The following is a 12,097-nucleotide window of genomic DNA, read 5'->3' as shown; positions in this document are numbered from 1 at the left end:
CGATGTCTCTGTCTGAGGCGGCCTGCTTGATTAACTCTTGGCTGCCGGCAGCGACCCTTAAGAAGTCCTCTGGTAGCCTACGAGCAGACACATCTGCTGGAGCTTTTAGCTGGATGGGTGACAGATGCATGCCTTCCTTCCTCCAGCATCCCCTGTAAATAATTCAACAGGAGCTGACAATCCCCGCACCCCGACCACCTGCCCGGAATGTTCTGGCTCCCTCCATCTGTCTGCTCCTCCTCTTCCGCAGTCCCGGCTGGTTTTCCCTGAGCAGGGAATACTCCATTCCTCTCTGCCCCACATTACCTTCCCACTCCCGTTGGATCTCTGGCACCCCCTCAGGCCGCCAATACCAGGGATGCATGTTTTAGGCCCAATCCCATTTCTACCCCTTACCCCTCCCCCTTGTTTTGAAGGGGTAAGGGGTAGAAATGGGATTGGGCCTTAATCTCTGGCGAGGAGTGGAGGCATCCTGGGCAGGTGGACAGTGGTCACGTCACACACGCAGCTCTGCTTGATACCCTTCCTCACTCCTCGGTCCGGTCCTGTTAACCTCTCTCTCTCCCTTCTACCTTTACATTTAGGGCAATTAGCAGACGCTTTTATCTAAAGCGACTTACAATAAGTACATTTGTCAGAAGATAAGAAACAATATATTGCCGTCTGTACAGTAAGGATGTTCATAGAACCAAGTCCCATTCCCTAATAATCACTAGTTTAACCCATTCCCCGTATACAACAAAGATAGCTTTATTTTTTTTGAGTGCCAGTACGTATGACTTACACAAAGGGAAAGGGTGAGGCGGACAAAGACCTCCTATCAATTTAAATCATTGATGCATGCATTCCCCTCCCCCCTCCTCTATCAACATTGATGGCCCTGGTGGGGTGACAGTTGGGATGGGGAGAGTAAAAATAACAGAGAGGTCCCAACACCTGTTTTACATCTCAGGTACAGTACCGCACGTCAATTATTCACCATCCCCTCACCTTGGCCCCGGCTCCCCCCCCCCAGGGAGGGGGGCTGGGGTCAGGGCAAGTGAGGGAGGGAGGGATGGATAGACAGCATGCATGTATTCATGATGAAGATGTTGTAAACATGGAGTGTCCATGTGTAGAAGAAGGAGGGAAGACGCCTGTGGGGGTTTCTGGGTCAAAGGTTATGGGTTCGATGGTGGGTTGATGGTGAAGAGGCAAAGAGCTGTTTGTCAGTGTTTGCCCTATTGCTTTGAATTTAGCAATGTAACTGGGCAGCATTATTTCAGTAGGTAGAGCGGGTTGACTTAACCGGAAGGGTGCTGGTTCGAATCCCCGGCTCTTCCTAGTGTCGGTGTCCCTGAACAAGACGCCTCTCCATGACTGCTCCTGAAGAGCTGGATGTCGCCCTGTGTGGCTGACTCCGCCGTCGGTGCGTGAATGTTTAAAATGAAATGAATGGTTGTCAGTCGCTTTGGATAAAGCGTCAGCAAAATCCCCTTAACGTAAACGTAAAGGTTACTTCCTTCAGCACTATGGATCTTTTCCCAAACGCGTTGATTGGCGTTAATTAGCGTTGATTTGCCGGGCTGCCGTCCTCCTCCTTCTGGCCCCTCACTGCTGGAGCCCTTTAGCATGGTCTCCTCCTCTCTTCAGAACCCCTGTATCCAGACTGATGCTGAGCAATCCGGACGGGACCAGTCAGGTCCAGACTGATGGCTCCTGGATCCCGTATGACAGGCCCTCATGCATATGATCCGCCTTCAATAATTCAGTCTCTCCGTTTCCGGAACTTTCGAGGGAAGTTAGGGTCCATTAGCGTCCCTGGAGCCGGCCCCTCTGGCTCTCTGCGGAGAGAAACAAGCGCGGGGGGGGGGAGTTAACTTTATATTGAGTAGAATCCTTCTGTTGTCGTGCCGATGCTATGACCCTGCTGATGCCCCAGCATCCCCACGACGATCACCTTCCTCCCAGTTACACTCCCTGACCTGTCACTCACGGCTTGTCCGTCGTGGAAGAGTGAAGCGACAGTGATCCTTTCCCTGAATTATTCAGCCTGCTTTCTAGCTGTCCGCGGTGGCTTCGTCAACTATACACGCTGCCCTCAGTCACTTGCAGCATCATCTGCTGCATAGTCCTCAGCATTTTGTTCAGGGGAACATCAGATGTAATGTGATGATGTGACTGGTCCAGACAGTTATGGTGTGTTCTGCGCACCATAACTGATCAGATCAGGCCAGCAGACGGAAGTGCTGTCCACTGCTTAAATCACTTCCTGATCGTCATTAACAGCCTGGCCTCCACCATGTCAGGTTAAAGAGTTTTCGTCATTACCCTGCAATGCCTCGTCGAACCTCAGACATACTAGGTGTGTGTTCGCACGTTTGTGTTTTGTGGGTAAATCTAGAGAAATGCACTGGAGAAATTGAGGAACATGTATGATATTATAGCCTGGTCTGGCATCTTCTGCTCATGATCTGCTCTTGGCATACAGTCTGGTCAATGTTGGTTCTCTCCTCCGCAAGACCTCTCCGCAGCACCACCTCTCCTCCTCGAGACCTCTCCTTAGCACCTCCTCTAGACCTAGCACCACCTCCTCCTCTAGGCCTCTCCCTAGTACCTCCTCTAGACTTCTCCTCAGCACCACCTCTCATTCTCTAGACCTACTACTACCTCCTCTTCTCCTCCTCTATACCTCTCCTCAGCTCCTCCTCTCTTCCTTTAGACCTCTCCTTCTCACCTCCTCTAGACCTAGCATCTCCTCCTCCTCTCCCAAGCAGACAGCTCCTCCTCCTCTGCTCCACATAGCCCTGGCTCCTCTCTTCTCCTTGAAGGCTCACCCCTCTCGTTCTCATTAGCTGTCTACTGATTGGTTAGGCCGTAACTGACATATGGAGATTGCAGTGCCCTTCATCATTAGTTATTTAATTGAGCTCCAGTCAGGCTCTGATCCTCTTCCCCCATACTCCTCCTCCTAGCTCTTTTCGCTCTTTGCTCCTCTTCCTCCTATCTCCTCTTCATCCTAGCTCCTCCTTCTTGTTTCTCCTCCTCTTTGGTCCTCCTTCTCTAAGCTCCTCCTCCTAGCTCCTTATGCTAGCTCCGCCTCCTTCCTACTGATGATTCTTGTTGTGCGGGTCATAGAACTTGGTCAACATATCGATCGGTGCTATCGAAATCAAATGTAATATTATTATCATTCTTCAGTAACCCTGGTTATGGTAAAGCCTTGTTTAATGCCTGATTAACCTAGTGAACCTGATTATGGCTTATGGCTGGCCAAAGTCTCGTTAACCTGGTTAGGTTTTGGTTAACGTATGGTTAATGCTAAGGCCTGGTTAACCTTGATATCCTGGTTATGGTTAACCTAGTAAGTTAACCCTGTTAAGGTGTTGATGATGTCATTCCAGGAGCATGGACGTGTTCATCAGTCTGAACAACACCCAGGCCTTCATCTCAAACTCCTACACCATCACTTCCTCCACCTGTGTAAGTGGACCTGGAGAGGTGTGTGTGTGTGTGTGTGTGTGTGTGTGTGTGTGTGTGTGTGTGTGTGTGTGTGTGTGTGTGTGTGTGTGTGTGTGTGTGTGTGTGTGTGTGTGTGTGTGTGTGTGCGTGGTTTATTTCTCTTGTGTTGATTTACTATGTATACATTTTTTAACATGACATTGTATTATTATTCTATGATATAAGTGTTGACCAGCTTAGTTTAGAAGATTCAGGTCTGTCTATACTACATGATACGTTATTGTATATGATGTTTTATGTTAATATTATGGACTATATGTTTAGTCCAATGGCTTGGTGGTGGCCCTGGTCTTCCTGATCCTCTTCCTGGTCTTGGCCCTGGCCTTCATGTGGTGGTTCTGGCCGCTCTGCTGCACTCTGGTGAGTTCCCCTCTTTTCCTACCCAGCCACTCACTCTAACCGCTCACTGCCTCCCTTTACTCTACCCACTCCACCAGTTACAGCCTATTTTTTAACAGAAATATGGAAACGTGTATTTGGGGCCATACACCATTCCTTCCATACACTGGAACATGATAATGAAATGTTCTTCGTGTGGTAGACCTCCTAACCTCTCATGCCTCTATTGGTGTCGCAGCACCACAGAGGAGGATTGAAAACAGGAAGTAACTATTGGCCACATCCTGTGTGTAACATTTCATAACCTCAGCGAATACATTTGCAGGCAGTGTAGAACTCTTGCTGTCAGATCCTTTATTGAGCCAGAGAATGCTCTTGCAGACGATGCAAAGGACTTAAATAAAACCTGACATTTCCCCCCCCAACACAATGTTGCTGCTTATAGATTCAGGGATTTAGTTAGATATTATTATTAAACATTTAAACCCTTTTTCTTGGCGGCTGATCACAGAAAGCCAACAAGCACACACACATGTTCCCAACTAAAAGATTAATTAATCATTAGATTCAACAACATAATCATTAGTTGAAGCCGTAATTCAAATCAGGGACTGAATTCAAAGCTCCTGTCACATGAACAGGAACCTATTCATATGCTCTTTTCCACTGCTTTGCTGAAAAAACTAAAATAGCTGTTTTGGGTGTAATAGATGGTCTATATGAATATCTATATCAGCTGTGAACAATATCATCCTCTAAGCTTGTATTAAATCGACACGTTGGAGAATAAGCTGAGATGATCACATCGGGGCCCGAGCGCAACGCCAGATGGCCCCCAGGTGCTGTCTGCTGCTGGGGTCCGCAGCCACGCAGGAGAGTGTGTCATCTGCTCGGGGGGGGGGGGGGGGGGGGGGCATGGAATGGAAGCATATTTGGAAAACAAACAACGCATTAGCATGTAAAGCTGTAGCATGAAAGGGTGAATGGCAGGCTGAGTGTGAGGGTGCATGCCATGCATGCCAGGGTGCACTGAGGATGCATGCGAGAATGCATGCCAGTTCGCATGCGAGTGGAGGATCTGCTTCTCCCAGGACACAGTACCTGTGCAAGTTAATATCTAACCCTCACTAACTCACCACTCACTCACTCACTCACGTTCACCTGATTCTGGGTGTAAGCATTCTGCAGTGGCTGGTGTCAGGTGGCAAGTGCCCTTGGTGTTAGCATCACATCTGTCCATCAGGTGGGTAGAGCGCAGCCTTTCGTGTCTTTAATGCTTTATTTACCCTACAATATGCCCCGAAATCTGCTGTGTAATTACTTTATAAAGGAGCTAATCCGCTGAGCGCGAGGTGGGCCTCTCACATGTTAATCAGCGTATGGAGAGGCTAAACACCCAGCCAGAGTGCTATTCATTAAGTCAAATTTATTATTTTCATTATTTTAATGACAACAGTAAGGGCGGTGTAATGGTATGCTTGCGCTTGACTGTCAATGAAACAGCTGCTGGGATCTATGATATGCAACCGTTAGTTTATTTTTATTTTTATGAACAACCAATTTAGCAAATGCATAGCGGGTCAAGCCAGTACCTATCCATCTTAAAGACTAATATACTAAAGGCTGTTTGGCATGCTGACCAAATCTTAGCCTGGCGCTCAAGCCTTTTATATCTGGTACTTATATGGAGATGTTCTAAAGGAGCTAACAGGTGTATGATTGGAAGGTAAGGGGAGGTGTTTCTTGGTTTCCATGTGCCAGGACGGCTCATGTTTCTTCCTTACCTCCTTTGAGAAAACGTTTGGCCTCCTGCAGAACATTTGAATAATTCGATTTGAGCTAAGCGTGGGCTCTACTTGGTGTTTAGATCTTAACGGTCCGTTGTTGAAAACAGAATTTAAGCTGTTGAGAGGATTCAGACATGTCCAGCAGAAACAGTAATATTACGTGCTACACACTGGTCACTATAACTCTGGGGAGTACACACTGGTCACTATATACTAGTCGTTATATACTAGTCGTAATACGTGACTATATGCTAGTACTTGTACCCCTAGGGGTACTTTATTGTACTGCATGAAGCACAGTCCCATTTTCCTCAAAAAATTAGTGAGTATTTGCACCTTTTTAATGTTCATGTTTACACTGTCAAATAGAACACACATACATTATCTATGTTCATTTTTATTTTATTTTCATTTTTATAGCACTTTTTGTGCTGGTGAAGGGTTACTCATCTGAAAAGATATCTTAGAGGGGGTTCCCTAGTAGAAAAAGTTGGAGAACCACTGCTCCACTCCACAGGGAGTGTTTAAATACTGGAGAACCCAGAATGCAGGCGGTTGGAACAGGTAGGGGTTTTATTTTATGGAGCCAAATTAATCCAAAACAGGTAATGGGAAAACAAATTTTAAAGGAGGTGAAAAAGAAATAAATGAATGAATGAATTTGCTTGACATAAAATCATAGAGGCAGACCAACCAACAGGAACTAAACCAAAACGTGAGACATGAGAGAGACTGTTTACTAAAAGGCTTGAACTAAAGGGCAACAAACAATTATTAATTTATCATTTGTATAAATTATTGTTATAATTATTAAGGTTAGATTTATCTATTAATTATCAACGCATTTATTGTATTAATTATAACTATTGTATTAACAACTACCAATCAGTCCCCAACGACCACACCTGTATCGCAACATGACTGCTGGACAACTGGCCCTCAGAGGGCCCTAAGGGATGGAGGACCCCTCCACTTAGGAGTGGTGGCCACCACAGCTAGGCTGTGTGACAAGATGACTCCCTTTGTCTCCATCAGCCCTCCTCCCCTCCTTGCTTCCTCTCCCCCAGACCTCGACCTGGCAGGCTCAATGCTCGCCTCCTCCCCCAGACCTCGGCCTGCCATGTTCAGTGCTGCGTTAGTGTCTCATTCTGCTGACGTCTGATGTGTTTTTATTCCAGGTCATCAAAGACCCTCCTCCACCTCCTCCCCCCAGCCGGCCTCCCCCTCCCGTAAGTACAGTGCTCAACCACAACAATAGTTCCGGAACACCAGTTGACACCAGATTAGTACACGTCTTAACCACTAAACCGGTTGAAACCAGTACTGAACCAGTTTGTTGGGACGTTCCATTACTCCTGCACCTGACTTATCCAATGACAACATAGTCTCTCCAGAAAGACGAGAGAATAAACATGACCCAGCCTACAGGTCTGTAATTTAGGTAGCCACATCTCCTGTGATCGGAACTATGGTATTTCGACCAATCACGACATTTGTGTTCATTTAAACACTCCCAGAAACAAGCCAGGTGATTGTAATGCAGAACTTAACACAGTATTGTGATGCAACTCTCTCTCTCTCCTCTCATCCCCATCCCCACCACCAGGAGCCAGAGCCAGACCACAAGAAGAAGTGGCCCACGGTGGATGCCTCGTACTATGGTGGCAGAGGGGCAGGAGGCATCAAACGCATGGAGGTGTGTTTCGATTCCCCTCATCGCCTCGTGGAAGTGTGTGAACTCTGTGTTGTAGCAAAGGAGGAGTGATGGTTGGGTGGAAGTAAGATTATGGGAGCAGGCATTTTGGTTGAATCCTGCTCCTCCTCCTCATCCTCCTCCTCCTCACTCTGCTGATGATGAAGACATGTCAAACCTGATGTGTCCTCCTGGAGATGATGTGAGGACATCAGGCTCATAAACACACCTTCACGCTCCCCATCCCATCCTTTAATCTGCAGGGAATCGCCTCTTAAATCCTCCTCTTTGAAGACAAGATCTCCTCCCCCAGGGCTCTTCATGTAGTCATCATTAGAAGAGATGATCACTCCAGATGCCTCCTTATATAACACTTCAGCTCTCCTCCTCTCAACTCTCTTCTTCTCTCCTCTCTTCTCCCTCTCCCCTCCCCACCCTTTTCTCCTATTTTTACCGTTCCTCCCTCTTTATATATGGCGTCTGTTCCTCTCTGATCTCCTCTCTCCTCTTTTCCCTCTCTAACAATAAACAATAAGTGGCCCAACCACACCTTTCAGTCCTTTCCAATAAATCAACCTCGCCTTCTATGAGACGTTGCTGCCTTCATATTCCTCTTGACGGAGCGTTGTTTTCGCTGCCCGTCTCTCTTTGATGGTGAAAAGCTGTTCTGTATTTTGAGGCTTAGCCACTGGCTCAGGGCTACGTTGCTAATTAATCAATGAATTAATCACCACTCTATTCACAGGCTCGTCAGGCTAGCGACAGATGTGATGAATTCAATAAAAATCATTCCCAGCTTAACAGACACAAATGCTTCCACATTCCCCCAGCTGTTTGCATCCCTCACCCTGTATCAAGGGGAGGCTGCAGCGACCCAATGCCCCTGTGCCCTCATTGGCTTAAGTGCCACTCTAGCCCAAAGAAATAATAGTTTTGTTGTAGTTGTTACTGTAGTTTGTCGGGGGGGGGGGGGGTCACTGGCCCTAACAATGTCTGTGTACTGTCTCACCCTTTAGGCTAACATGCTACCCCTCACCCTGTATGCTAACACTTACCGTCTATGCTAACACTCAGCCTCTATGCTAACAAAAACCCTCTAGGCTAGCACTCAGCCTCTATGCTAACACTTACCCTCTATGCTAACACTCAGCATATATGGTAAAACTTTCCCTCTATGCTAACACTCAGCCTCTATGCTAACACTTACCCTCTATGCTAACACTCAGCATCTATGCTAACACTTACCCTCTATTCTACCACTCAGCCTCGATGCTAAGACATACCATTTATGCTAACACTCAGCCTCTATTCTAACACTTACCCTGTATACTTGCGCTCACCCTGTATGATGATTTTTACCCGCTATGCTAACCCTCAGCCAGTATGATAACCTGCTAATATTTCCCCTGTATGTTAACTCCCAGTCTGTATGCTGTCACTCAACCTACATGCTAAAGATTAACAGTATACTCTTTGTTCAACCCTGTCAGGTTAATAGCAGTGTCTAACCCTGTTTATAAAATTGGATAACTCAGTTTGACTCAGTTTACAACAGTGTTTAGTTCAGTTTATAACAGGGTTTAACCTTCTAAGATAATACACTATTTCATTTTTTAAGTTCACTTATCTGTTCTAAAAATCTGTTCAAAAACATGATGACGGCATACTGCCAGAGGTCCTGCTTTACAGTGAGTTCTGAGTCACTTTGGCACTTCAGCACATCGGAATATATATATTAGTGCTGTCAAGCGATTAAAATATTTAATCGCGATTAATCGCATTGATGTCATAGACAACTCACGATTAATCGCGAGTAATCTCGATTAATCACCGATTTTTTTCTATGCTAAATATCCCTTGATTTCTTTTTCCCATCCATTTTTCTCATTTTAATGCTCTTATCAACATGGTGAAGTGCATCGGCTTGTCTTGTGCAAATGTTTTTTTATTGATAACAACATTGGCATATACTGATCTAAACAGGACGATACAAAAAAAATGCCTATAGTGCATTAAACGATGAACATACAAACATACTGCCTTGAACATAGCAGTCAGGCTACTGCTTCTTTGTTTTGAGCCAAAGATTTATTTATTTTTTTGAATTTGCGTTAATTGCACGATAAAATAATTGTCGTGCAATTAATAACGCGTTTAACTGACAGCACTAATATATATATATATATATATATATATATATATATTAGAGCTGTCAGTTAAACGCATTATTAACGGCGTTAACGCAAACCAATTTTAATTTTTTTCGTTATTTTTTTATCGCGCGATTAACGCAATTATTATATTTAAAAAAAATAATCAACTTTTTATTTTTTTTTTGGCTCAAAACAAAGAAGCAGTAGCCTGACTGCTATGTTCAAATGAAATTTGTTCAAAGCAGTCGTTTAATTGCACTATAGGCTCTTTTTTTGTATCGTCCTGTTTTGATCAGTATATGCCAATGTTGTTATCAATAAAAAATCATTTGCACAAGGCAAGCCGATGCACTTCACCATGTTGATAAGAGAATTTTAAATGAGAAGAATTATGGGACAAAAAAATCAAGGGATATTTAGCATAGAAAAATAATTTGTGATTAATTGCGATTAATCGTGAGTTAACTATGACATTAATGCGATTAATCACGATTAAATATTTTAATCGCTTGACAGCTCTAATATATATGCATACACATATAATGTATAACAATTAACTTTGACTGAAAGTCCTCCTTAAGATAACGTTTATGATTCTGCTTTAGCCTCAGATGCAATAAAGCAGGGTCTCTGGTCGTAATCATCGCAATTCTGTCCCTGACCAATTAGCATTCATTAGCAGAATGCTAGCATGTACTGCCAATCAACGGCCCAAACTGTAAGAAATCAAACAGACAAAAGTACTCATTCATTCAACTTTTGAACTATGATCTATATTGAAATTACGGAATCTAAAATGAAATCTGCGATGTTTCAACAACAAGCAGGTGAAAGAGATACATTTAGCCGTCTAGCACCATAGACCCACATTCATTCTGCAATCAGGTAATCACCCCCAGTGGAATTCTAATGGAACTGCAACCAAGTTTGATATGATGGGGCTCAATAGAGAGTGCCAAGGCTCTCCGTAGACGGGCTCTGGTTTGAGTCAGTTTATAACAGTGTTTACACTGTATATAACAGTGTTAAACTCAGTTTCTAACAGTTTTTACGCTGTATATAACAGTGTTAAACTCAGTTTATAACAGTTTTTACGCTGTATGTAACAGTGTTAAACTCAGTTTGACTCAGTTTATAACAGTGTTCAACTCAGTTTATAACAGCCTATACGCTGTATATAACAGTGTTAAATTCAGTTTGACTCAGTTTATAACAGCCTTTACGCTGTATGTTAAACTCAGTTTGACTCAGTTTATAACAGTTTTAGACGTTTTATAAGAGTTAATCTATCCTTGTTTAACTCTTGTTAGGTGCGCTGGGGAGAGAAGGGATCCACCGAGGAGGGGGCACGGCTTGAGATGGCGAAGAACGCTGTGATCTCAGTTCCTGAGGAGGAGGAGGAGCCTATGGTCCGGCGACCGCCACCCAGATCCATGCCCACCAATCAGAACGTAGAGAACAAGTGGTACACACCCATTAAGGTGAGGCCACACCCTCTTTCTTCAGTCAGATCCCAGGTCACGTCAAACATAAATGATAATATAGCATCTTTGTTTTGGTCCCCAGGGTCGGGTCGACGCCTTGTGGGCATTGCTACGGCGACAGTATGACCGCGTCTCAGTGATGCGTCCCACCTCAGCGGAAAAGGTGAGTCTGAAACACTGAAACCTACAGATTAGTAGTGTGCGGACATTGGGGAATACACCTGGTAACTTTAGACAGAGGGACTATATCAATATAACTGGAGGGGATATGAATTAAAGAAGTATTTCTCACTCTAAATATAGAGTATATACAATCAGAGCTTTGGAAAGCTGCTTGTGTGCTGAGAGAGAGGGGAAATTGTTGTATTGCTGTTTAAATGCAGCTGTTGGGTGTGGGACAAAAGCAACCTTATATGGTCGTACCCTGGCAGCCGCCCCACATCCCTACTCAGAACAACAGATTCATCAACTGGGGACCTGAGAAAGTAGAGCCACACCCATGCAGATGTTTTGACGTCAACTCTCTAATCCACATACACACACCAGATGCTCCACACATCCCACAATATGCCTCCATATTGTGTGTGTGTGTGTGTGTGTGTGTGTGTGTGTGTGTGTGTGTGTGTGTGTGTGTGTGTGTGTGTGTGTGTGTGTGTGTGTGTGTGTGTGTGTGTGTGTGTGTGTGATTGGAATACATTCATAAATGAATAGTTCGGCATATTATTTATCTGGTTATTTTCCTTCCATCTATTCATTGGTTTCCTTAGAGGAGAATTCCCCGTTGGAGAAATGAATCTGTATTGAAAGTGGGTCATATATTTAGTCGAATAGTAACATACATTTCAAATTTTGTGCCTTCTTGACCGAGATTGCGGATTGAAGACGACAACTCTCACAATGCCTCCCTGTAGTCCTGCGTGAGCAACAGCATGGAGGAGAAGTAATTGTTGCCGTTTGCGTACTCCCGGAGCTCTATATCTAAATAATATAATGTTTTATAATATATAGGTATCTATATAATATAATATAATATAATATAATATATAATAGGGATGTAACGGTCACCGGTGTAACAGTAAACCTCGATAAAAATGTTGTCAATAACAAATACCGTTCATCATTTCAAATAAAATTATTATC

General features: G+C 44.3%; 1 protein-coding gene across 1 annotated transcript in view; it reads left to right on the top strand.

The window, feature by feature from the left end:
* Positions 1 to 12,097, top strand: part of antxr2a (ANTXR cell adhesion molecule 2a) — a 44,473-nt gene that overhangs the window by 15,721 nt on the left and 16,655 nt on the right. Inside the window, exons 11-16 of the mRNA XM_030357759.1 lie at positions 3,384 to 3,462; positions 3,766 to 3,861; positions 6,806 to 6,856; positions 7,234 to 7,323; positions 10,784 to 10,954; positions 11,040 to 11,120. Of these exons, the coding sequence (XP_030213619.1) occupies positions 3,384 to 3,462; positions 3,766 to 3,861; positions 6,806 to 6,856; positions 7,234 to 7,323; positions 10,784 to 10,954; positions 11,040 to 11,120 (568 nt within the window). The remainder of the gene's footprint in view (positions 1 to 3,383; positions 3,463 to 3,765; positions 3,862 to 6,805; positions 6,857 to 7,233; positions 7,324 to 10,783; positions 10,955 to 11,039; positions 11,121 to 12,097) is intronic.

Source organism: Gadus morhua, chromosome 6 (genome assembly GCF_902167405.1).
Source record: "Gadus morhua chromosome 6, gadMor3.0, whole genome shotgun sequence".
Lineage (NCBI taxonomy): Eukaryota > Metazoa > Chordata > Actinopteri > Gadiformes > Gadidae > Gadus > Gadus morhua.
Note: the sequence above shows the minus strand (reverse complement) of the source record. Positions and strands in the feature narration are given on the sequence as shown.